This window comes from Triturus cristatus, chromosome 3_1, assembly GCF_964204655.1.
Source record: "Triturus cristatus chromosome 3_1, aTriCri1.1, whole genome shotgun sequence".
Lineage (NCBI taxonomy): Eukaryota > Metazoa > Chordata > Amphibia > Caudata > Salamandridae > Triturus > Triturus cristatus.
In genome coordinates, this window is record NC_140583.1 from 949909100 (window position 1) to 949936318 (window position 27219).

Sequence of the window (27219 nt, forward strand, 5' to 3'; positions counted from 1 at the left end):
GGAGCCCATTCTAATTATGTTTGCTGGTTTTAGAAAATAATCAATGACAACATAACGTATAAACAAATATTCGAAGTGTCAGCCAGCAGAGCAATTAATTGCTGCTTTCCCTCATCCATACAGTGTACATCACGTAGAGAGAGGGATACAACATGTTGCACCATATGTTCAATTCTTTACTATGTCACATAAGCTATAGGGCTCCCAGTAACATCTCAGTTCAGTCCAAAATGTTCTCTTCGCGGTTTCCAATTTCTATACATTTCTTAGGGCATACCTGTGTGTCATCATACACATTTTCAGGGTACCCACATCAGTTCATTCCCCTGCGCCAAATCTCCACCCCACCAAAGAGGTGTACCCTCACCCGCTGGAGTGTCACTGCATAATGATGGCAGCATGCACAGTGCCGGAAATGTAGACCTTTTTGTTTCTTAGATTCATAACTCAATATTGTTTTAATTACAACAGTTCTTACCCAATGTGATTTGTTCTTAATGAAATTTCCAGTTCTCGCAGTACTTGCGTGGATTCTTGGACCCGTCTTCTGAATTTCTATTTTTGTATTTAAAAAAAAACAAAAAAATAGAAAACAACTGTTTCACTTTAAGTGCGGATTCATTTATATAGACAGACAAACTGCACATTACACTGTGGTAATACAATGGTAAAAAATGGCAAACGGTGCAATGGTAATAATGCAATGGGGATGTGCAAATGGTGACTGATTTGCCTAGATCGTGACAATATCGTATGCCGTGTGATCAATGTCATGGTCACGTGAGGGATACATACATGCATCTAGAGTTTATGTTAAGGCACAGAGGTTAATATTAAGCATTTTCTTACTTTAACACTCTTCTTGCAGCAAAGATGGGTGCCAGAATACAAGAACTAAAAATTCTATGAACAACCAATCACCTGGAGACATTGTCCTTGGATATTAGAAACTGAGTGTACTGCCTTCTTTGTCCGTTTTTAGGAAATCTATTCCATGTATTGCTCTTTAAATGCTTGCATGGCTATGAAAGGGGATATTCAGTTAACGATGTCACACTAGAATTCAAAATCCACGCTGATATCATCAAACATTATGGAATGCCTATTGAGGATTGTTAGTGAAGCGGAGTGTGTGTAAGCGAACTGCAATTCTCTACACTGGATGGCACATTAAAGGGGATTTCATATGACTCTTGGGGCACCTGTAAATCAACGTGCGCAATGGTTATAAAAAGTCAGGCTACTTTTTTCGTCGTCTATTTTAGGCCCACTTCCGGTAAGGAACAACAAATTAAGAAGCAGAACTGAATGAAAGTACTGCAGTTTACCACTAGGGCCCCCAGATGAGGGGCGGTCTGGTTCTTTTATCACTACAAAGGAGTAGTAAAGCTACACAAGGCATAATATAAGCCTCCAAGTCCTAATTGAAATTGGAAGATTCCTTTAAACAAAATGTAGCTAGTGAAGATCTGTATTTACACAGTAGTTCAAGGTCAAACAAAATTTTCTACTACTCGAGAAAAAGTATGTGCTATTTTTATATGCCTTTCAGTAATCATTATAAAAACTAAAAAATACACATTTTGTGCCTAAGCAGATCATGTCATGATTAATGACTACTCAATGAAAATTGAAATGGGAGAAGGAAGTGGCTCTTTTAGGTTTGAAGACTCAGCACTGTGATTTCAAAAGTTAGCTTCAAAAGGGATCTGATCTGCGGTGAGTTTGGGTGGCGCCATCAAAATTGCATGCTCCAATCTTTCAGCATTTTAGACGAGAGCATTATCATCACTTACGCAACAAAGGGGGTGTCCAGAGACAACCGAACATGTGATAGTAACCTTTGTTCTCATTAGGAGCACCAGGGTCTGCATTGCATTCCATCTTTTGCTTGGAGTTAAGAGTGATCGAAATGCAGTCTTGATTTCTCATAGTAGAGTGTGGTTATAATAGCAGAAAGCAGCAGAAGATATCAATGCAGGACTGGCTGTATTTGCTTCTGACGGGTAAAACTTGGCTAGGCTAACAGCACTCCAAAACAACCATTGGATGCAAGCTGACCTTAACACAACTCCAAAGTACAAAAAAATGACCACCATCATAATTTTTAATCCAAGTATTTACATTATTCATGGTCAGCTGCTTGTATACTACTGCAGCTCTCCTCATCTAAGATCACCCCTTTGGCTGTGAACACAGTATCTTAGCATTGTGCTTCAGGTTTGTTGAGGCCGAGGCCTGTCTCTCTTATATATGACTGACAGAGGTGTCAGGACCATGTTCTGTGCGGATAAGCCGAGTGTTACATTCTGTATCTGAAATGGAATGCTTCCCACAGTGCAACTTGGCCGTTGATTTTTACCATGGCCACGTGCCGACGCATAGCATGCTCATCAGTGGCACAAGTCCAGAAATAAAACCTATACATCTGTTTCGCATGTACTTGCATGGACATATTAAATAATAGGTAAAGGCACACTACAGTCCTATAATGATGTATTGATGAGTTTTGAGGCCATTTGACTAATAAACTGGGAGGCCAATGATTGGATGCTTAAGATTCTTGTGATGCCAATTATGACCATGAAATATATTATCTGGGATGAATTAGTAAATTGACGGGTCTGTTTTTTTGTTTTGCTAATGAAAATATATTCGGTTACTTGCGTTTTTTTTTTTTTAAGTATTTGCTATTTAACTACATTATTTAATGAACATTTGAGAGAGAGAGAGGTGCTTCGTCCCACATTTTCTCACAACAGCTTTATTTTTCTGGATTAATATTTGGAGGAGACTGTTCATGACTAGGGCTGTGCCCAGAGGGAATTGGGATCATCGCGTGTGTCGGTGGATATAGCCGGCACCCACTAGCCCTGCCCTCAGAGCCAGCGTAGCTCGGAGTGCATTGGGGCAGTCAATTCACAAGCGGTGAAATGGGAAACAGACTAAAAATGGCTCTGTCATTCACATTCCAGGTTAGATTAAAGTTGAAGTTTGTGAATTGGTTCAAAACCCAACTGTTGTTAAAACATTTCAGGGACATTCAGTAAAGAAATACTACATGCATTTATTCCAATTCACAAAACAAATTTTACCGGCGTTTGTTGCTTTGTCCTTCCCTTAAGAGGGAATATGAATGGAAAATACGCCGCACCTTTCGGGAATCTCCTCTTAATTCTCCCTCCCTTTACAAATCTGCATGAAACTTTACAAGATCAAACATCCCTGAATGTAATGCTTTGCAAAATTACGTGCAGATCAAACAATGCCAAAGACACCTGAATTAAAAAGTGCTTTCCTAAAAACTACCTAAAAATATGAACTTGTTTTTTTAGCTACCCTGTCACCATTTCAAACTTCATTACACATTCCAGGTAACTGTGTACTATGGGGCAAAAATACCAATGTGCGTTACTGCTAGCATAACAAACCATAGAGCTGACATTTGATAGTTTTATGTGTCAGAAAACCTTGAAATGGCTGTGGTAGCCTTTCAATACAAGTTACTTTTTATGTACTTTTTATACATTGTGTATATTTTTGCTACGCTATATTAGCATGACAACTACTTTTTCTAGACAGGAAAATGTTAATTGAACGAACTAACTTAAAAATTGGGCCTGATTGTTTATTTGTCTCTAGAAAGAAAATGGAAAAATATATTTTATAGCGCTCAGAAGGTCGGGTTTACAAGAAGACAGTGTTGCATCTAGCCTCTACAATGTTCTATTAAAAGAAGTGTTCCATCCAGCCTCTACAATGTTCTATTAAAAGAAGACAGTGTGCAATCTAGCCTCTACAATGTTCTATTAAAAGAAGACAGTGTTGCATCTAGCCTCTACAATGTTCTATTAAGAGAAGACAGTGTTGCAATTAGTCTCTGCAATGTTATACTAACAACGGGCATCCGATTGCACAACAAATGTTCGGGGTTTATTTTTCATAAAGAGAATAGATACATTCCTTAATCTTCAATAATTAGCTATGAATACATCATAGAAAAATGTGCTCTTAGTAAAACCACATGACCATACATCTATTTTTTAACACAGAACCACACATACTAGTACAAACATCACTGCTACTTTGCAAAAATGTCAAGGCAAGTGTTTTATACAAGGTAACAAAAACTACTGAGAAACGTAGGTGGGGCTGGGCTAGACATAGATATACACATATATAAATGTATAGATTCAAACACAGGCATTTGAAGAGTTACACAAAGGGCAAAGATTGGAGCTGACGATTTTAAACTTATTAGGTTGCATAAGGCAACAGGCATAACAGCGACCGTTCTAGGCCTTTTATTGAATTAAAACCATAAGACATATGCAATTTCTGCACAGTAGGAACAATAATTAACGGATAAAGCAGAATTTCTATGAAATACAGTAAATATTGAAGCAAGACAGGTAATGTATTTCCACTCTTCCCAGTCAGTTTAGTTCATTGTAAATAAAAAAGTCTGATTTTAATATCATCAACTTACAATGCTTGGGTTTGTAATACATTTTAAGGAAGGAAATATTCACTGCAGGTCCAAATAAAGCAATGATTTTAAACATATGTTTGGATTAACAAAGTTAACTGAGCCACTTCCCCTAAATAAAACTGCATAATATTGAATATGAAATTTTTAATGAATGCTCTTATTAAATAAATAAGTTATAATTAATGAATAGCACAAGTACACATTATGTGGACATATTACTTAAGCTGAGTGAAAAGCCATTACTAGCCACACTAGCCAAAACTAAGGAAGGAGGGAAGTAACTCTCCAACTCTTTCCTTAGAAGGCAATAGTGTAGAAGCAGTCCCCAACACTAATTTTAAAACATTATTATCCTTTTGTTAGTTGGTGCACAAGGGATCCCATATGTGGCTATTAGACTGGAAATGAAAACCAATATAACAATCCAACAGTGATGACAGAAACACCAATCCCAACATTCCAGCAACCAAATTGAAGACATACGTCTGCTATCACCTGCACATTGATGCTCAGCCAGGTCTTTTTACGCAGCAATAAAAACATGTGTAAAAGTTAGTTCCTTTGGAGAAAAAAACAAAAAGCCACCATTATCTGTGTCAAATAAAAAGAGACTAACATATTGTTAACATTTTTGTCATCAGTGCATTTTCCAACCAGTCAATCAACTTTCAAAGGAAAATGGCAAATTGTTGCTGGAGGTACTTTGAGGATAGGGAGTGAGTCTTGTAGCAATCCATTTGCAAATATATTTGAAAGAAAAAAGCACTTTAAATATTATCTAATTCAGTTTTTTAACTGCGACAGTCCCCGGGGGCTTGTTGCAACATAAAAAAGTTTTGTAAGACAAGGGAGGTTGATCTGAAGCACAAAGAATAGCTCTAAACTGAAATACTGGACCTTATTTATTTTTAATGCACATACATTTGTATTTTCTTGGTGGCAAACGAGCCCATAGAAGCCACATCTCCCCCATTAAAGTGACATTTGTAGGTGCATAACAAAGAGATTAACCTTAACCTCCACATTAACAAAACAAAAAATAATTATCTCCATTTTCAAGCAAATTCATTTAGTGAATTACAATTCGCACTTCTTAAAATGTACTGAGATCCCTATGCACAGCGTGTTACACTTGCATGCAAGAAAGGCCCGAGAGCTGGAGTGTATAACAGTAACATAAGAAAGGGTGGAGGGTATATTGAGAGAATGCCTTCTTTCACAGTATTAGTAAATCCAATTATCAGAGCTAATTCCGAAATGCTTTGCCAATTTGATACTCAAGAACATTCACGGCCATCATAATGTAAGAGCTAGGTTAATCTTAACGCTAATTATAAGCCAGTGCCATTTTTTGAGCACATGCCCAAATACTGCAATATTATAGTGAATTCCAAGGCACTGTTCTATAAGAACAAATGATCAGTCACCGCAATTGCAGAGATTTCCTAGTCACCTCAAGAATGGAGCTCATTCTACAACTATAGCATTAAAACACCATAGTTAATTACTCTCAAGTTTCTTCTAAGCCACTGTAAAACTAGTAGTATTGCCCAGTTACTTCACTGTTAGAGTTCAATCCTGGCCACTGTAATTTAACATATATTTTCCATTACTTCATTAAGAGTTAATTTTGAATAACTTCTATACTAGAGATATTACTCATCACTGTAATATTGCAGTTAATTCAAGTCCACTCTAATACTGGAGCGAATGTTCAGTAATGGTAAAACCAGATAACAAGGCTTGTCTGTGGCAGAGTTAGTGGTAGTGTGTAGCCAGAGCGAACAATTGTGGAGTATCTGCTTTAGTGGAGCAAATTCTCATCTACTGCTTTATTAGATATTAGCAACAGTATTTATGGTATTACAGCTTTATTTCAGTGACTAGAATATGAGAACTACGTTCAATATCTGCAGCATTAGAGCCAGTTTTCAAACATTTTAATATTAAATTATCCCTCAACTGCTGTAATATAGGAGAACAATTTCAGTTATTTTAACATCAGAGCAAGCACTTATCTACTGTTTACTATAGCTATTGTTCCATCACTGTAATATTAGAGCTATTGTTTAGTCACTACAACACTAAAGCCAGCGTGCAAGAACTGTAATATCAGAGCTAGTGTGCATCAATTGTAATAGTGGAGATATAGTGTAGCCACTGTAATAGAGTTACTCAATGTAACACTGAGTAAATGCCCAACCAGTGTAATAGCACAACTATTTAACCCACGGTGATAGTACACCTAGCTATTACTATTGAAATATAATGCTGTTGTGAAGTCACTATTTTATAAAAGCTAGTTGTCAATTACATTAAAAGTGGATCCCATTTTCAAGTTCTATAGTATTATTGCTGGTGCTGAGTAATATAAGAGCAGGTCTTCTCCTACTGTAAAATTATTGCAATTTTAGTGCACAACCAATTGTACCAAATATTGTATTTTGTCAATGCAATGTTACTGCTAATGTACATATGTAAATATCAGGGCAAGTATTCTGCCACTGTAAAGTAATTGATAGTACTTAGTGAATGCTGTTTTATACATACTACTCAGCATTTTATTGCACCCACAGAGTCAATTTTGAATGTGGACTTGTGAATGAAAAATAATGTATTTCAACTTTGAGATATCATGACAATACTCCTTTTTTCCGGCTAGATTACCATTTTAAACAACTTTCCAAAACATAAGCCATTCATACTTCCTCATTCCCCATTTAGTGGTATATTATATCCTATTATTTGTTAAGTGTGGCCAAAGTAATTATCAATAGGTCAAAACATAGTACATATACAGTACAGTATGCTACGCCAACATTTCACAATGTGCAGTAAACTGATGTCCACGTCGGATATGAACACCAGTGAGTCTATGAAAAAACACCAAAATTGATAATGCCCTCCGTTTCAATGCCAACATCTCTGAGTTTCAGTTTATTAACTATCACTAATTACTTGACCAAATCATACAACCAAACTGAGGGGTGAATCTAGTTTATTATCTGGATTTCCGACCTCTTTTCGCTCTGAATATCAATTAGCATTCCCCACTACCTCTCTGCAAAGTCTAGCCAACCACATAAGAATGTAGCACTTAAAAGGAAACCTTTTTAAAGACAGAACTGATTACTTTTTTATCACTTCACCACACAAGTGCCTCCATGTCACTTTCTCATCTGCACCTCAAAAACCCACAATACAACTTCTGACACGGCTAATTTTTAGCCCTCCTTTGACTCACCATAACCATATCACTCACACAACCCCTTCAACCCGATCTTCTCAATTAAACTACCCTTGTTACTACATATCACTATTTTGCCTTATAGCAGGTTTGTGCTCTATAAACCCACATTAGCTACTGTTTACAACCAATCACATTCACACCTGACACATGCTTTACACTTCATTAAGGCCACTGTTACCACCTGCCTTATAGCCTCATCCAAATAGAAACATGAGGATGCACATTTACAAAACACTGGGAGACGGAGATACTAATGATATGATTTTGCCAGGGGCTCTGATAACCTTGAATTGATGACATACAGGCATAATCATTATTTGCTTTCCTTGTCATCTCTTGCCTCAACCTATCTAATGTATTTACTTATAACACAAGGCTTTCCTGCAATCTATTCAACCTATTAATGAAAAATAATTATAATCTCTACACTACCTCACTTCTACTCTTCATACGGCACAAAGTTGCAGCAGCTTCATTCCACATATCCTCCATATTCTCCTGCAAAGGCACACAGTCTCTTTATTTTTCTCAGTTTCCTATTATCAACGCCATTGGTCTCAACTTTGAGGAGATGCCTTCCCTTTCTTTTAATCTTACCTTTATCTCAGAAAATACTGCACACCATACCCATCACACCATGAAAATGGTAGTTTCATGTCCACAGAGAACTATTTAAGAGTACAACTCTGATGATCTGAATGAAGGCTTGCCCTTTTCGAGTCCAATACTCAGAATTTGCTAGTTTCCCCCCCCCCGGAACTTTACATGTCATTAAATAGGAAAGATGGTATAGAATACTCCTGGTCATATAACTAAATCAATAAATCCAACACAAGGGGTCCATATAAAAACTGATTACAAACACTACTGCAATAGAAGCCCCTATTCCTTTTACCTGGTTTGAGGCACACATTTTACCTGTCTTTTAAAAAGGCAAGCACTGTGACCCTGCCAATTATCGACCAGTAAGCTCTATCAATACCATTTTTTAAAAAAAACTCTGTAAAATGATCTTGGGTAAATACAATGATTTGCTCTGGCTTGCAGAAACATGGGAGTTCGAAACTGCTTATTTGCCTTTCACATCTGTAAGACTGCTAGTATTTTCCATAACTTGTTTCTTGCTGGCAGCATGGCTTACGAGAACCTCATTTTGGGGGTTATTTACATTAGAAAAAATAATTGCCAGCAGTCTTAAACTGAATGATCAGCTACACTAGTTTCAACAAGGGCGATTTGTGTCATTGTATTTTGTTTAGATTTTATCTGATTTTGAATGGAAATGTGTGGTCTTAAGAGAAATAATGATTTTTTTTTCTCCAATGTTCCTTTAATCATGAATTTTAACTGGTACAATTAATATGTAGCTTAATTTTTTCTGTTTTAACCATATGTTTGTATATTGCTTTATGCGCTTTTAACGCACTGTATAACCCAAAATGAACTTTTCACAAAGCACAAACAATCTGACGCAACACTAAATAAATGTGACATTTGCTAACTTTTAAAGTCCAGACTTCCTAGCAATCCCAGATTTCATTTTTGTGAGGCTAGCAAAATGGAAAACCTGTACCCTTTTGGATTATTTTCCCAATATTGATCACATAAGGCTAACAGGAAATCTACCTGACTCACAAACAATCTTAATACCTTAAAGTCTCTCTTGGTGCAGAGAAGAAACATCTTGCTAATTTATTGAATTTGGTAAAGATCATAAAGACTACCACATTATTTGCAAACACTTCACTTGGTTTGGCTATTTCCAATTTTCTTGCATTATTATTAAGGCAAAACATGGACCTGAAATACCTTTCTGCTGCTTCATTTGTGGATTAGTCTGCTATATAAACTGCATGGGATTTAATGTGTATAACTCCCTAAGACTCACAATATTTGTTGCCACACTGAAATTTATCAGAGCACACCTTTCCCCTTCTTGTGACATAATAAACTTTGTAAAGGAAACAGTGTTTGTTTTAGATCTGCGAGTTCCCTAAAATGAACTCACCATTCAGTAATTTTCAGACCTTTTTAATTTCCTTGAAATACCAGTTTTTTTTTTTAAATAAGCGTTATATTTTGTAACTTCTATTTGACTCATGATTTTTCACACAATATTGACATTTGAATTTTGGTTCCATAGTTACCTATTTTTTCACATAGCACTGTAATTTATTTATTTTGTGGCATCCTTCATTTGATCCTATTGGATTTGAAATTGGTGCATTTCCCCCATTTACTTAAACTCTCCTAACATAGCTGTGCAGTAAGGAAGCTCCTTTTGAGGTAGTTTAGTTAGTTTTACGTTTTGTAGAATTTGGAAAAGATTTGATTTTCACTGTAGCTGAATTATTGTTCAAAAAAATATTAAACAGCACTTGCTTTACATGTTTTTTAACATTAAATAACTTTACACCAAGACGTAGCCATAAATTGTTAAATATTTGAGAAATAAATTGTCAATGAAGTTTACTAGCTGGTGACCATCACAACAACTATTCTAGGCAAAATGTCTGTAATCGCTCATAACACGCCTACCAATAGCGCATGTAAAATTTCACTGGTCATGATTGTGTGAGTCGGAACTTTAAATTTGCATTAACAAACTGATATTTTTCTAACCTAAGTTTAGTGCGTGTGCGCAAAAACCTATCATTAATGGGTGTGAATGTCTACTCTGCTCCTCTTCTAAATATTCAAGAAACTGTTACACTACTGTGTATAGATATGTGACCAGAATTTGATAAAGGTAGAGCTTTTGACCATTTTAAAGCACTAAATATACCTTTTAAAAGCAAAGGCATTGTATTAGAGCTAAAGTCAGTCAATGCTTGAAATAAAAAGAGAAGGTGCCATGCCCAAAATAGAAATTCTAGCCAGCTCACTGATGTGCTATCAATTCTAATGAATGGTGATATTAACACCACTAGCGTCACAATAATAGTGAGAAGACCTTCATTCACAGCAAAGCAGCATTACTTCAGACATGTTGGGTGAGGAGGGCCAGTTTCACTTTAATGCAGAGGTGGAGCCAAAACACTGGAGTATTATCAGTTCTTGCATAGGTCTAGCTGCCACGGACCTCCTACAAGGTAGGACGGACAAGTGAAATACCTTGAGTGTTCGTTCTTTTTTTCTATTTTAATTTTTACTGCTGATACCAGAAAGGCATGATTGAGAAATTCGGATTCATTTTCCTAGGCAGGGTTCCATATGCCTGGTCAGTAGGGTATGGAATACAAATGTGTTCACACCTAGGTTGCTCAGTGCAATTACCTTATATGCATGATGTCTTTGAGCATAAGTAGGCCCTGTGCACCATCATTCTGCGGCCTCAATAACACACCCATTGTGGAGTGCGGTCACATTTTGACAATATAATAAACAATAATATGAATAGATGCTGGCAAATATGAATCTCTTCTCAGTGCTTTTCCAACTGTGACATATTGGCTGAACTATATACATATTTATATTAAACATTAGTAGAAGACTATGAAGGACACGCCAATGAAAAACCAGCGGGAGCATATTACATCTCTTATACTTATTTTGGTACTTAGACGATACAGTCATTATCTGGTGCCCTTGGACAGCCAAGAGATTACAGGAAATGTGGCAAACAGCATTCAGCAACCACAAACAGTGGGACAAAATAAAGCGTTGATTGTTTAAGTCGTAGGAATAAGAGAAGCTGTCAGAAACATGATCTGCTGGTTTTCTCTCGCCTTCTTAAAAAGAAAAAGCTGTTAAAAAAAATCTGCACAGGATACGAGTACAGATGCACTCCGGAAGTTGATATAAAGGGTTATGTAATTAAAGTGTGCAGTACACATGCGGATTCCCTCTTTCCTGGATATGTTGTTTGATTTCAAGCATGGCCTATGGAGTAAGACAAAGCATTTAGTTTGTAACAATTAAAGACGAATTGTACCCGATGTGTTATGCTGTTATATGCTGTACCACAAGATCTATAGCTTCTCTGTTTGGCACAGACTACATTAGGGTTGTCAATAGGCACTCCAGATGGTTGACTCTTTAAAGTATAGGGGAAGGAAGGCTACCGTGAACCATCAATGCACAGATGGAGTACAAGGAAGTAATAAAATCACAGAGAGAAACAACACACATCTTACCTTCCTAGTTACCGCTGGATCGAGATAACCCTTTAATTTCTGGATATACGTGTGTGGTGGATTCTTCACCTGAAACCGTTCCTGTAACATAACAAAAGTTGTTTATTAACATTTGGAAAAGTAAGGTGCACAAATGTACATTTACTACACAATATTCTAAGTAACTTATTGTTTTATGATCAAAGTACCCAAGTGACTTACGGTTTTATGATCATAGTACCTAAGTAATTTACAGTTTTATGATCATTGTACCCAAGTAACTTACTGTTTTATGATCATTGTCCCTAAGTAACTTACGGTTTTATGATCATTGTACCTAAGTAACTTACGGTTTTATGATCATTGTACCTAAGTAATTTACCGTTTTATGATCATAGTACCTTAGCATCAGGATTACCAGTTACATTTATGTTCAATCTGAACTGTCATTACAGGACAACTTCAGTGAATCAGATTAACTAGGAAAGGGCAAGGAACAATGTCACGACTGACCCTCATTCGACAGTGTAAAGGACTCATCACATTGAATTTGAGAAGATGCGACTGGATATCTTTACAGCACAGTGTAAATCAAATAGTAATGGAGGGATAAAGCTAAAAGATGGGAGGAAACAGTAAGGATATCACATCTCAACCTCTGACACTGGTCTGAAACAGGACTGGAAGGGCAGGTGTCCTCACCGTCCAAGTAAATCAAATTTTTTTGTTGCAGTTTTACATACACAAGCTTGCCGAAGGGCAATAGCACAATTTTTCTTGAACACCAGATTACATTACACCTTTTTTAGTCAGAGGCAGAGCAGCGATTGCCCAGAAAGGCAGGATGTTAAGAAAAGGCTGAGACTGGAACCCCCCCAGTTGCAAGTTCAGCAGCTCTGGCTGTTAGGCCACTTCGACTCTCATTCCTACTGTAACTAAGACCTGAATGATGTGTCAGGACCAGTGAAGGTAGTGAGACTGAGAAACATAATGCTCCGGAGAAGAGGCAAAACAAACGGCATGGGCGGCGCCACGGTCAACTGCCAAAGCATGCAAACACACACATAATAATAATGCAAGCCTGGGCCAAAACTGAAGGTACACATAGGTGCTGTCTGCTTCTAAGTAACTGAATAGATTTTCACTGGCTGTGCCAGAGATACAAATAACCCAGGTAACCACTGGCCTCAGGTAAGTGTTGCAAATGTCTGAGCTCAGCAGGAGTGGCAAGAACTGCAGGCGTTGGTTGATGTGCAGCAGGGAGATTCCACAACCCTATTCCAATGCCAGTCTGAGCATGCACCAGCACCCACAGGACAGCTAGGCAGTGCTTAACGTATGCAGGTTGTGGGTACTAGCACTTATTTTGGGCACCAGCACTTATTTTTTCATCATCAGACTTTGGAACAAGGGCAATAGAGAGACTAGCAGAAAAGGACATGGAAGAAGGGCAGCATCCTTCACGTCTGCACACTTTCTCTGGCTATGGTCAATGTGCTTTTATGGTTATGATCAGGGTCACTTGAATAATGTGTCTGGGGAGGGATAAATAATGCGGCGGGTGAGTAAATTATACTGCAAGAAAAGGCAAATTAGGCGGTGCAATGTGGCACATTTTGTGATCGTAATTCTAAATTATTTTGACATTTTTATGCTTGTAAACACTGCCTAGGCTGTGGCTGCACCTCATGAGTACCAGTTTAACACTCAAATATAGCAATACGGAACAGAAAGGTAGCCAATCAATCTTGTCAAAGGACCTTCCATTGCATAGCAACATGTGTCACTGCATTTTCAGTAACTTTTGAAACGTTTGAGCAAGAAACAATTTGTTTTTGTTAAAATCTGCAGATTATGCAGCAGATTATGGACTATGTGGCAAATCGATAATTATGAAAAACAATGCTGCAGCCACACAATCATCGCATAAATTGCAGTGGCCCTGGCTATGATGCATACCGATCCATAACTATAGGTTTTTGGACAGAGGCTCAACTGGGTCTTTGTGGAGAGGTGTGGTGCAGTGGCCAGGGCAGCTGACTTCGGAGCACAGGGTTCACGGTTCGATCCCCAGCTCCGGCGGCAGCTCAGCACCGTGTGACTCTGGGCAATAGCTCACTTAGTTTCCACTACGGCCCCCAGCGCCTTGCGACCCTTAAGGGTGAGTAGCTGCGCTATATAAAAACGGACTTACTTAGTTTACACTTTTCTCCTACACCTATGCGCCCGTGGTGGGCTCTTAAGAAAATCTTTGGGACCTGCACTAATCCATTTAAATTATTTTTATTTATATTATGATTATTTTACAAATTAGGCACTGGACCTACCTATTACTGACGCCAAAGATATCACAATCTCCAGAATGTGAGTGAGTTTGGGGAAGTAGAGATCAATTATACACGCTGGGGTTGAGAGTGAGGGGGGAGCAGTGTAAGTTTGTGTGAGCCTGTGTCAGTTCATACATGAGCGCGAGAGAGAAAGAGAGTGAGAGTGAGTGTGAGTGTGTGGGTGTGTGTGTGCATGTATGTGTTTGGTAGTGAGAGTAACTAGATACACAAAGGAGATACGTTGCATCGTATGGGGGAGAGAAAGCCTTTATAACACAGAAAGGAATACCACAGCCCTCCATACAAAGTGTTCAAGAAACAAATAAAATCCAAATCAGTAAGGATTTGATTTGAAAAAAAAAAAGTTTTCTTTAATGTAGGGAAACGTTATTTGAATATTTCTCAGTAAAATCTTATTCCACGGGTCATTTTCATCCAGTTTTCAATACATTGATGACAGTCGACACGCGTTTCATCACACAGTGACTTTTTCAAGGCTTGTATGTTTTTAAGTGTGTCGGTTTCGGGAAAGAATAGTGAAATATTGTTCCATTTTGAAGAGGCACTTGCCATGACGGCCTTGCGCTGCTCAAGTTGCCAAACGATTGCAAACATCTAACTTGTCCACTTAAGTAGAGAGGAATGATGTTTTATGATAAGTGATGCGTCCCCAAATAGAAGTCCAAATAAGGATCCCAGGTAACAAGGAAAAAAGTATTTGAAGGCGACCCAAAGCTGCGTAGGAGTTTGGACGTAAAATAGGCAAACGCCCGGGACCTTGATAAGTCCCTGTCTGTATCCAGCGTGTTATCCTCCGGTATGTGTAACAGCCCTTATAACGTATTCTTTACCACACAATGTCTTTACCACGCAGGCAAGTATTTTTACTTTAACCACGCATGCCTTTACCTGGGGGATATGGAAGGCTATATACTTCCCTTACATTTACTTAACATGTGTGGTAAAGGCATCTGCCTAGAGAACTGAATGAAAATAGCAATATGATCAAAACCTTTACTAAAAACGATAGGCTGATATGTTCAGATAATGACAAGTTGATGTTTGGGAACAAAAGTAGATAATTTGTAACACAAAAGACTGACATATGGGAGGGAAAACGTATTTCGAGACATTGACAAATTGAATTAGCTTTACTCAAGATGCTAGAGTGGTTTTTACGGGCAAATAGATTGTATACTTCAGTTATTATCATTTAGCACTTGTATATAAGGCATAATCTGCCGTTACTGTATACCCCATGTCTGACTGAGCCTGTGGGATCTCTGTAAGATGAATGGTAGTTCTGCTACCTGCGTTTACAAGTCTGATCTGGCCCCAGAGACAGCCTCAGTGTGTGTGTGAGTGACTTGGAATTTATAGATCAATATGATGTCTCATTTTTACATCCTGCCTCTTCCTTAGAATCTCAAACAAATTTTACTTAGAAGGAGCAACGTTAGAAATTAAAGTGAGATGCTTAACGTACTTTGAAAAATTATACAGCAAATGCATGCTCGGGTTATTTAAAGTGCATGTAAAGCATATTTCTTTTTGGCCTATTTCTTTAGGAAATACCACTGTAATGTGCACCACTTGATCCTAATTCGTCACAAATGTTTCCAGTAGAGGGATCTAGTGGGAACTCCGCCCTCTCCTAAATTCCCAAAGGGAGAGTCCATCTCGCTGGGCAGGTGTTGAAGTATGCAGTGTTTCATAAGTACCCTATCAAAGCCGCTGCCCCACTATATGAATATGTATCCACACCCTAGGAAGAGAGATATAAAGGACACCGTTGGGTCCCATTCAAATAATATACATTTTGGGGGAGACCACGTGACTACCCGTCACCTTGGGATGCGTCTGCTTCCTTGCTCCAGTCACACTGCCTAACCTTGAATTTCACTTGTCACCATGCTGAATGCTAATGAGATGCAACGGGTCCCATAAAACATAATCCTCCCATTGTTCCCAGACTAACACAAGCCCTCTGTGTGCTGCCACCTTTGAGCCCTTTGCAATGTGTGATAGAGAGGTTTGGCACGGATTATTTCGCTCCCCCTAAAAAAACGGTTACATTTAACAAGGCTTGCCATGACCGCATCCTTGGCACCGGGCAGCAGGATTCAAAAGAGTTACCAGCCTACCAGCCAAATTGCCTGTCATCTCTTTAAAAAGTGAGTAAGTATGTTCCACTGAGGTTTATACCGCAATTTACAGTGCATGTTTTTCTTTGCTTCTGGAAACTGCACTGAGACAGCAAATGAAACACTTAAGTGGAGTTTGCAATTACAGTGTGCAGGACTATGCTCCGAATAAAAAAACACACTCGGTGTTTTCATAAACGCCTTTAAACTAGTGACATTCAAACAAACCTTATAAAAGGTATGTTTGGATGCCATTAATTTTAAAAAACACGATTGTTGAAACACAAGTGTTTTAGGATTCAGCTTTCATACCCTAATCGTAAACACTATAATTGCAAATTATATTTCATCATCAGATTAGAATGGCTGCCAACACATCTGTCCTAACGGCGAGTCTACCTCGAAGCTGGTGAGCCGGGTCTGGCGGCTCAGTGGACTAGCGCGTCCCCTTCAGGGGTCTGTGTTTGACCTCATGGCCACTGGTTCAAATCCTGGCGAGTCCACTCAGCCTTTCATCAATCTGAGGTCGATAAAATGAGTACTATTGAGTTGGGTAACAATAAACATCTGTTATTCAGCGCCAAGGTACCTCCGGGTGCACGTGCGCTTTACACAAATACACGTTATGTTCGAGTCTCGGCAGGGACGCTCCACATCCTGTGGTCCTGGGCAAATTACTTAATCTCCCCATGCCTAACAAATGAATGCGTCTGTCTGTAACACAACTGGTCATGTAAAGCGCTTTAATATCTTTTGGTCGAGTTTGCGCCACATACAACTAAAAAAAAAAAAAAACATCTCGCTGCGCGATGCATGGCTTTCATTTTTCAGCATAAAGCGGATAGTAATAAAATAAATAGAGGCTCTGTTGTATTTTTTCCCTATTTGGTGCACTTCTTAATCCTACAGTGCTGCTTCGAAGCACGTGCCCACAAAGAGATGTCTAGCGGTTGAAGCTCTAGGGACAGATGACGCAGAAGAACTATCCTGAAAGAACTCCCCGAAACAACTCACTTTTCAGCAGCTTACATAAGTTCAGTGGGGCAGTGCAGATGGCAAAACAGCACACAAGCTGCTGCCCCGCAGGGAACCGTCCAGAGCAGGTCTTCGGTCATCTCAGGCCCTTCTACCCTCTCTCACAGGATCAGAGAGACGGGGCCTCAGACAGGAGCGAGAGGGGCGCGAGCACAGGGAGGGGGTAAGAGCACGCTTGCTGCTAACCCATTCATAGCTGGCAAGTTTTAAATGTGCTCAAACTACTAAAGAGGGGGGACGGGGAGCCGAAAGAGGTCCAGTACCCTTGCTCCCAAGAACACGCACGAGCACACAAGAGAGTAGCTGTTCCTAAAGAAATAAGAAAATAATGGAAGGAAATTACAAATTGATACTTTTTAAACCACCGTTTCACTTGTTTCACACACTTGCACTCACCCACACGACGTTTTACTTTAAAAGATCTCCGCTAAAGAGCCCTCTAGCGGACCCGTGGGGTATTGCAGCGCTGACCCTACGAGGAGCTAAACACCCAATGATGAAGCATGACACCTTCGCAGGTATGTGAGGGCATCACTTTTTAATAATGAAACTCAAACACCCCCCTCCCCCCACCAAGTATCCAGTTGTAATTTTCTTCCTGTATTTTGTTATTTCTTTAGGAACAGCTACCCTCTTGTGTGCTACAAGTTTTTAAGTGCTCACGTGTGACACCTGTATGTTTTCACCGTGTTTATGTGTGATAGTTCGGTAGCTTACGTGTAATACTTTCAGTGACGCTCAGTGTAGGGTGACCAGATTCTCAAAACAAAAAACGGGGACAGGTCATAGACATAGAAGTAGGACTATGGTTTGCAGTATCCCTCGACATAAAAGTAGGACTATTTGACAGCTGTCAGACATAGAAAAGGGACTACAATGACAGCTCCCTCCACAGACCGAGATGAAGCATTACAGACAGCAAATCCGCGGTCTTTTATTGGCACCCCTCTCCTTCACACAGCAGCATTAGTACTTTTTATTACATTTACACTTTTAAGGACTATAGCATATATTTGCCAAAAATCAATAAAACATCACAGGCTAGCAAACGCCAGATTTACTAGCTTTATCAATGCTCGTTTCGATAGCTGAGCGTCAGCACCACATAAAGTACAACTCAACAATGTTGCTTAGTTGCGCATGACAGAAAAGCATGGGAGGTAAACTGCAGAATGCTAAATTGCCAAATGGCAGCCATGGACCAATGTAAGAAAAACACTTCTCTCCAGGTATTACTGCCTTAGGGTCTTAAGGGTGGCAAAGGCTGGCCGACCACACAGTCCTCCCACATTTGAGTGGTCACTGCTGGGATGTCATGTTACCTTACTGGGGTATGTATAGTGCACTCTAGCCATTGGTATCATCTCATAGTGCAATAGTGTGAAGACCTGAGCAAAAAGCTCGAGCCGCGCTGCCCGCCTCTCCCACAGGCATTAACCCTGCTCCTTTAAGTCCTTTCCAGCTAAACAGTTTGCCGTGACCTGAAAGGTCAGTCAAAAGGTCAAGTCATAGCTTTGATATGGAGAACACAGAGCATGCATCAATTGGTTAGGAATAAAACATGCAATGAGCAATGCATTAATCCTTGCACGGTATGCATAAGGGCTACTGAAAAGTTTGTATGACTATGAATACAAACTACAGGACGAAGAAATATTGTTTTATCTAAAGTAGAAACTTTGGCTGGCACAATGACGTAGGTGGCACTGCGTGTAAAATGTCTCTCTTCAAAGGATTTCCCTTCTTGCTACAGTGACAACACATGCTGTAAACAGTGCAAAGAGAGCATGCGCGCGCATGCTCAACCGGAACAATGAAAAACAGGGACATTTCTGTGTTTAACTGGGACACTGTTTGAAAACAGGGACATTTGAGTCACTTGGAGAAAAGTGTCGGGACACGGGGACACTTCCCCAAAAACGGGGACCGTCCTGGGAAAACGGGGACGTCTGGTCACCCTAGCTCAGTGAGGGTTAAGTAAGGAGGACAGATCCATGCATTAAGGTGAATTTCTGAAATTGCCCTATTTTGTGCAACATGATCATCTAGAACCAGACTTAAAACAGCTGAAATGCTGTCACAGAAGTGCGTATGCAAAATTCCCAGGCTGGATATAGAGCTCTGGGAGAGCACATGGTCGCCGGCATGAACGGCCCAGAGGAAGAAGAGGAGCAGGCACCCTTGAAAACAACTCAACTGTTTTGAACACAAAAAAGTCTACACCTAGTGCCGTCATTTTTCAAATAAACTTAACCACACCTTTGTTTTCCCCATCTAGCTGCAGTCAGTGACCACAGTGCACACTACTAGGTCCTATCCCTGCTCTGCCTTTAGCCATTCAACAGTCTGTTCATATGGTCGAGTTTCTGCCAGTTGAGGCCCACCTTAGTACTAGTGTAGTTTTTACAGCGAATTCTGCAGTTATAGATTCACTTCACCAGAGGCAAGACGATAAAATTCAATGTTTCCATTACTTTTTTGTACAGTGAAATGCTTTTTTCAAGCTTCAGTATTGCACAGAACATACAACTTTGGCAAAAGAGGTGCAAGCTTCCTTTGCATACACAGAACATGTGCAACACAGCTGTGCAAGCTTTATTCAGAATACACACAAATACTTGAGGAATGAGAACAGGTACAACATTGGCATCCGTGTTGCAAGCAACCTCACCATCAGTAACAAAAAAATAATAGTGTAGAGGAATTCAATTGTGAAAATGGTTGTTTAAGTATATTCTTTGTTCAAAATAAAGCAAATTTATTAAGGCTCTAAAGTATGGTCAGGGTTGCCTGATCACACCATGTTGTCAGAACTAAGGATTCTATTGACACGGGCATTTGTGTCCATTAGCGCAAGGTTACAGCCTCAAAAACCTCATATACAAGAAGGCATTCCTGGTGAACGTAAATGCATCTACTACTTTGGATTTCTTTGGCATGAGTGCTAAGAAATTTATAGTAGTAAATTCCTCTTAAAGAGTAGAAATACACGTTTTTATGGTGTGGTTTGCTGTGGGAATGCCTTCAAAGATGCATAGCTACCAACTTACAAATGAATTTCACAGTGCGAGGAGGGGGTGGAGCCTTGGAGGGACAGGCCTCGTGCTGAGAGCTACCTAAGGCACACCCTGATCTTCACCAAGCCCCAGACCCCCTGCCCAAAAACGAAGGGTCAGGGCGGCGTACACCATATCCTCGGTTGCTTTCACACTTCTTAATGGTTAATGGTTATCCGCTGCTTACTGCAGTGAAAAAAGGGATGAAAATCCATTGTTTACAGTAGTTTTCAGCTCGTTCTTCCTGCCACCAGGTGATTTTGGATTCTCACCGAGTGACCCTGTGAAGGGACCAAAAATCGTGTGACACACGGTGGCACCGTGTGAGTTGTCAGGTCTGAAGATGAATGTTTGTGGCCATTCTCAAACATTGATCTGACCTTCTCCCATCCTCTAAGTGTTCAGAGATTTACTCCAGCCGAAGGCTCCCTTTTGCTCCGCTGACAGGCTAGGAAGGGAGACAGATCCTCCCCATATTTGGTGGGACTTTAGGAATGGCTCTCCTCACGGGGGGGGGGGGGGGGGGGGGGACTGTTTTCCCCATGGACACCAATAATGTGGGCATTTGCATAGGGGGGGCTCCTATTCCCCTGTGAGGAATTCTTTCATGTGCAGCTTTTCAGGCCTACTTCTGGAAATGTTTAATAATGTGAAAAAAACTATAAAGGTACGTTCAAGCAGATATGTAAATAGACCCATATGTTTCCAGGTCTGAACTTTTTGCATAAGTCAAAATTCGATGCTTTAGTTGAGTTTAATCCTTGTAAATTACCCAGGATTACAGCTACCATATTTCTTTAGGTTGTGGAAGAATCTACTCAAAATGTAAATAGGTTTCCCTACTTACATGGCTTTATCTGGTTCTTTCACTAAACAAAAAAAACATAAAATTGCATGTCATTATTATACCAAGTACAATTGCATTTATCTACATTTCTGGAATCCAAAATAGCGTTCAGCCTACATTGCACTGTGTAGCATTCTGGGAGATGTGGAGTTGGAAAATATAATTTAGGGTAAGGACAGGGCCTTTGGGCCTTATTGTTAGTCCTTTCATCACTGCCCACAGTTATGCACCTCACTATGTTTACACGTAGCTCTCTAACATACCTCACTTACAATGTCAGTCTAATACACTGATCGTGTACAGAAGGAATGGAGATGCTGCTACTGTCCTGTGAGCTGTTTCTTAGGGTTAGGAGAGGTGGGCAATGGATGGATCCTACTGTGATGCTTCCTGATCAGCTGACGGACTGAGGCTGACATGCTGAGAAGGGACGGCTTTGCACCAACTTTTTAACTCAGAGTCCTGCACAATTTTGGTTTCAGAGGCTCCAGCACAGGCAGGATGCACATGACAAACTGTACTGACGTCAGCTCAGTTCTACCAATCCTGCGCAGTTAAAGTAAACACAGGAGGTGGTGCAAAACCAATCACGGCACGACTGCTTTGCCTTAGCTTACAGTCATGGCATCTATACCTGCATGTGAAGAAGGGCAGATATCTTTCAAAATTGGTGCAGTGAGCCCGGTGGATGAACAGAGTTATCTGCATCACAAAGACACATATTTGGGACAAAAAGTCTTATTTACCTGACGTCTACTCTAAACTCAGTTTACTTGTGTAACATATCTTGGACCATGCGGGGATTTTCTTAAACAGTGTTAGACTAACCTGCAATGCGTGATGCTTGGTGTGGCTGTCCATTGCCAGGTGTTTGGCTTCCAGCATGTGTGTGTCTGCGCACAAACATACCTTTCAGTAGGAGTGTGTGTATGCTTGAACAGTGCATGCATGTGTGTTTGAAAAGAGCACGTGTGTGTATTAAAACTCCCTATTCCTTTGGCTCCTGTAAGTTCCTCAAGCTAAATGAGACAAAGGCACCGATAGGCCATGGCATAGGGAGTAGGCAGCAAAAGACTAGGAGAGTGGCAAATAAATAGGATACTCAAAGAAAAAAAAAATGGGGGTGCAAGCACATTTCTAGTACCCTCTGTAGGATTGGCCTCAAAACAAGATCCAAGATGAACAAGCATTAGCAAAGCCAATTGGTCTAGTCAATGCAAAAGCTATTAACTCTGCCAATATGTTTTAGCCATGTTGTACACTAGTATGGCTGCTGTTCAGCATGGTTAAAAGTCAGTGGTATAGAGGAGAGCTTCATGGAGTGGAGAGTCAGAGTGTCGGAGAGTGGAGTGGCATGGGGTGGTGTAGAAAGGAGTGAAATAGAGTAGAGTGGAGTAGAGGTGTAGAGTGGAGTGAGGTGGAGTGTTGTAGAGTGGAGTAGACTGTCGCAGAGTCCAGTGGCTTTTAGTGTATGCAAGAGTGGGGTGGGGTATCATGGAGTAGAGTGTCGTGCAATGGCATGGAGTGGCGGTGACTGGTATGGAGTAGTGTGTCGTAGAATGGTGTAGGTGAAGTAGAGTGGAGTAAGGTAGAGAGGAGTGGAGCGCCAGAGTGGAGTAAGGTAGAGAGGAGTGGAGCGCCAGAGTGGAGTAAGGTAGAGAGGAGTGGAGCGCCAGAGTGGAGTAGAGCGCCAGAGTGGAGTAGAGCGCCAGAGTGGAGTAGAGCGCCAGAGTGGAGTAGAGCGCCAGAGTGGAGTAGAGCGCCAGAGTGGAGTAGAGCGCCAGAGTGGAGTAGAGCGCCAGAGTGGAGTAGAGCGCCAGAGTGGAGTAGAGCGCCAGAGTGGAGTAGAGCGCCAGAGTGGAGTAGAGCGCCAGAGTGGAGTAGAGCGCCAGAGTGGAGTAGAGCGCCAGAGTGGAGTAGAGCGCCAGAGTGGAGTAGAGCGCCAGAGTGGAGTAGAGCGCCAGAGTGGAGTAAAGTGGCATGGAGTTGAGTGAAGTAGTGTAGAGCGGAATAGAGTGTCAGATTGGAGTGTCTTGGCGTGTCAAAGTGGAGAAGAGGGTCGTAGAGTGGGGTAGAGTGCCGTAGAGTGGAGTGGGGTAGAGTATCGAAGCGTGGAGTACAGTAGAGTGTACTGGTGTAGAATGGAATGGCAGAGAGAAGAGTACAGTGTTGCAGATTGGAGTGGTATAGAGCAGGGGTCTCCAACGTTTTCTGTAGTGAGAGCTACTTCTGCTCAAGGAAAGTCTTTCCGAGCTACCAGCAAATGTTATAACTGTAAAATAGTAACTACACTATAACCACCATAAACAGGATTATCAGTAGTGACCGCCCAAGTATTCCAGGCGCGGTTACCAGCGGACATTCCTGGGAAAACTCCATAAATATAAAATGCCTCCAGCTGACTTATGAAGTAACATTCAAATCTTGACATTCCCTGTGGTTCAAATGACATAAGCACAGCAGGAGGTCTCGCCGCCTCAGCTTGAATGATCATTAATCAGTTTCTGAAAATGCTAATTTTTCTATAAAGTATAACTTTCTACTGTGGGCAAATGAACTCAAAAGAAACCCTACTTTTGAAAACAAAAAATGGCTTTGAAATATCTGTTTTCATTTATAGAAAGTGCACAATCCCAAAACATCAGCTTGTCATTTTCATCAAGTAGTCCCATATACAGGTGCCTCTAATGGACAGAATGCTTTGAATACCCAGATATTAGTCATGTGACAGGGATGCTAACCATAGCACCACGGTGCCTGCATTATGCCAGTAATGCCCACCATTATACTAGGGCCACAGTTGTGCCAAGGCTGGAAACCATAAGGGTCTGGGCAGAGACCATATACCAGTCATGACCATTCTTATGCCAGGAATAGGTAAAGGGAGTCATGCTCTTAGTATGTCAATGATGGCTGCCAGTGAACCACAACTAGACCAACAATACCCCAAATACATAAGGATGACCATTATTATGCTATTGGCACTATTCTGCCAGGAATAGCAAAAACTATGCCAGAGATTAACACCCTTATGATGTTTGCTGGTACTTGACACCAGGCGTAGCTTTCAGGAAGCAATAGCGCTTATTATGCTGCACATAAATACTGAGGAGTCTCTTAATTTTCTCCGGTCTGGGTCATGCCCTGTTCTCCTCCGGTCTTGGGCTGATCCTGCACCCAACTGACACATTTTCACTCTGACTCCTGCAGTCCCACACCTTGGTGGGTAAGCACTGATTACTGCTCAGGCTACTGCTGCCATACTTCCTTTAAGGTCCACTGTTCATGCACATGTTGTGACTGATAAAGCAGGGACTACAACATGATCCGTCTCCTTGTGGCGTAGTTATATTGAGATTGGATACAGACAGTCATGTGGGAGGCCCTACAGGCCGACACACTGTGTGCTTGAGTGTTAGTATGAGTTACTGTCATAGGTTTAGCTGGCTGTCACTCTGAGGGTCTTGAGATGAGCAGTGCTGTCTTCTTTAATAGGCACCTACTCTCTGAATTAGATACTGACCTTGACCTCTCCTTTGAGAGCTACTTTGAAGGTACTGGTGAGCTACCAGTAGCTCCCGAGCTACTCGTTGGAGACCCATGGTATAGAGTGTTGTAGATTCAAGTGGAGTGTATGGTATAGTGGAGGAAAGTGGAGTTGAGTGGAGTAGCACAGAATAGCATAGAGTGGCACAGTGTGTCATACATTGGAGTGGCATACAGTGGAGTATGCATGGAGTCATAGCCAAGTGCGATTAACGACAACACATTTTCATTTTCAAATGAAATAACCATTACATTCGCAGGCATGCAGTTTTACTGATAAAATTATACATCATACAAACAATAACATGATAATGTGTGGAAATCTGCACCACCAAGCATATTGATTGTTTTGATCATATTGAAATATTTGTTTCCCCCACACATCAGAATTACAGAAAATGTTTCAATTGTGCTTTCCTAATTCTGCTATATACTGAAATATTCATAAAGTTCATTTACTGTCATTTAAATGTTGTTGTGTGCTTAAGTCTTTCCTTTCACATTCTCAGTACCAAGCAGGATTGTCACATAAATCCTCTTACTTTACAATCAGAGACAGAAAAGTAAACACCAAGCTCCCTGGAAAACAGAACCTAACATTTGACCTCTGTCTTTGCAAAGCAAATGTGACAAGATAAAACCAAAAACAAAGGCCTATTTATTGCTCATTTACTTCTAAGCTCCAGTATGGTTTTTCTGGGGGTGTTTCAACACCCCCCACTACCGTACTTCCAGAGTCTACGGCATCGGTGTGAAATTGTGGAACAGGATTGTTTAAGGTATACTATTAATGAAGCGCACTGACCAACATAAACAAGCCTGTAAATGGAGCATTGTTCGTCACAGGCAGGCAAGATTGATGTACTGGCCGAGATAAGTGGAATCAGTCAAGTAGAAAGACAGGAGGCAGGAAACATATTTAAAGAAATACAGCACGTTTACTGCTGTGAACCAGCATACAGGAGACAACTGAAAACACATGTACTCTCCAAGAGTGCCTCATGAAAAAGAAAAAAGTTTCCAGAAAGCAAGCACTTGTGGAAAAATACAAGGAGACAATCAGAGAGGTGGTAAACGGCTGTGCTCCATGGGAGGGACACAGACATGCTGGATAGCATAAAACAAATAAACCAGCAAACAGAAAGCAAGCAAATGTGGGTTACAAAACATAAAGCCAATGGTAAGCAATGGGTAGAATGCATTCCTAGGGAAGCTTTCAGCATGTCCCCAATATTGCTTTGCAACCAGACAGCTGCCTTGGGGTGCAACAAATCCATAAGAGTTCCCCAAGTCAAAAAAACAATATGAAGCAATTTCCTGAGCACTCCTCCTGTGCATGAGAAGGACCGAGATCCTGCCCCTTAATCGGGGAACGTCATCTTTGTTATGCTTGGTTGTGCTATGGTGGGAATTGGAAAAGAAATGTCGCTGCCCTTTGCGACTTTAAAGCACAAAACCATCCCTTCAAAGCTCTTAACGTTTGACAGTATGCCATTCCTTTGTCTTTCCTTGGGGGTTTGCTGCTATATTTGTAAACTTTCGGTGTATTGAACCACTATACGGCGGCTGCAGAAATGAGACACAATTAACTAAAGGGTACTTAAATACATTTAAGAAAGAGCTAGCCGTGGAGGCATTACATTGAAAAACTAAGAAACTACTACAAAGGTGAATGCATGCAAGTACACACATGAGCAAGTTTTGGAACAGAAGACATGCATTCTCTTCCAGCAAGTTATACACCTTTCTCAAAGAGTTTTCTTGTGTTATGCTATCATGTGACTGTGCTGAACATCACGAGAAGGTAGGATGTTAAGTAACAAATAAAAACACTACATGAACCCTACATTCATATAATGGAGTTCTGTAACTTTACCCAAATATATGGTGCCAGGGTGCCATAGACTAACATCCACTCGGAGAGCTGTGACCAGAAAAAAACGAACTGCTCCATTGTTTATCAGGACAGCAGATGAATGCTGGGGATACTGTATCTCACGTATACTTCAGTGACCGAGCGGGGATACATAAACACAATAACCTTGTGATGAGACCATTTTGTCTGATTTGTTAGACAGGCTACACTAAGGGGTTATGCTGAGACCGACCTGCAGAAGGAATGTCATGGCCTCATTAGATAATACACAAGGTACGTAACTTTGGTAACACTCTTTCTAGTGGATACTCTGTAGGAGAGTAGGATCTGCACTTATGTTGCCCCCACTTTTTTTTCTGATGTATACACTGGTTTCTGGCTATAGTCTGGCTGGGTCCCTGCTAATCAGGGCCCCAGTCTCACTGATCTCTCTAAACAACTTGGTGTGCATATTAGATGCACTAGTGATTGGATACTGTGGTACCTTATGAGCCCCTAGTATATGGTACCTTAGGTACCTAGGGCATTGGT

The 27219-nt window shown here is 40.5% G+C and overlaps 1 protein-coding gene across 1 annotated transcript in view; it reads right to left on the reverse strand.

Moving 5' to 3' along the window:
- Positions 1-474: 474 nt before the first annotated feature.
- The window catches only part of LOC146861307 (formin-like protein 2), a 393344-nt gene continuing 366599 nt past the window's right edge, over positions 475-27219 (reverse strand). Inside the window, exons 3-5 of the mRNA XM_085646227.1 lie at positions 11879-11959; positions 4976-5011; positions 475-555 (exon numbers count right to left, since the gene is read on the reverse strand). Of these exons, the coding sequence (XP_085502353.1) occupies positions 475-555; positions 4976-5011; positions 11879-11959 (198 nt within the window). The remainder of the gene's footprint in view (positions 556-4975; positions 5012-11878; positions 11960-27219) is intronic.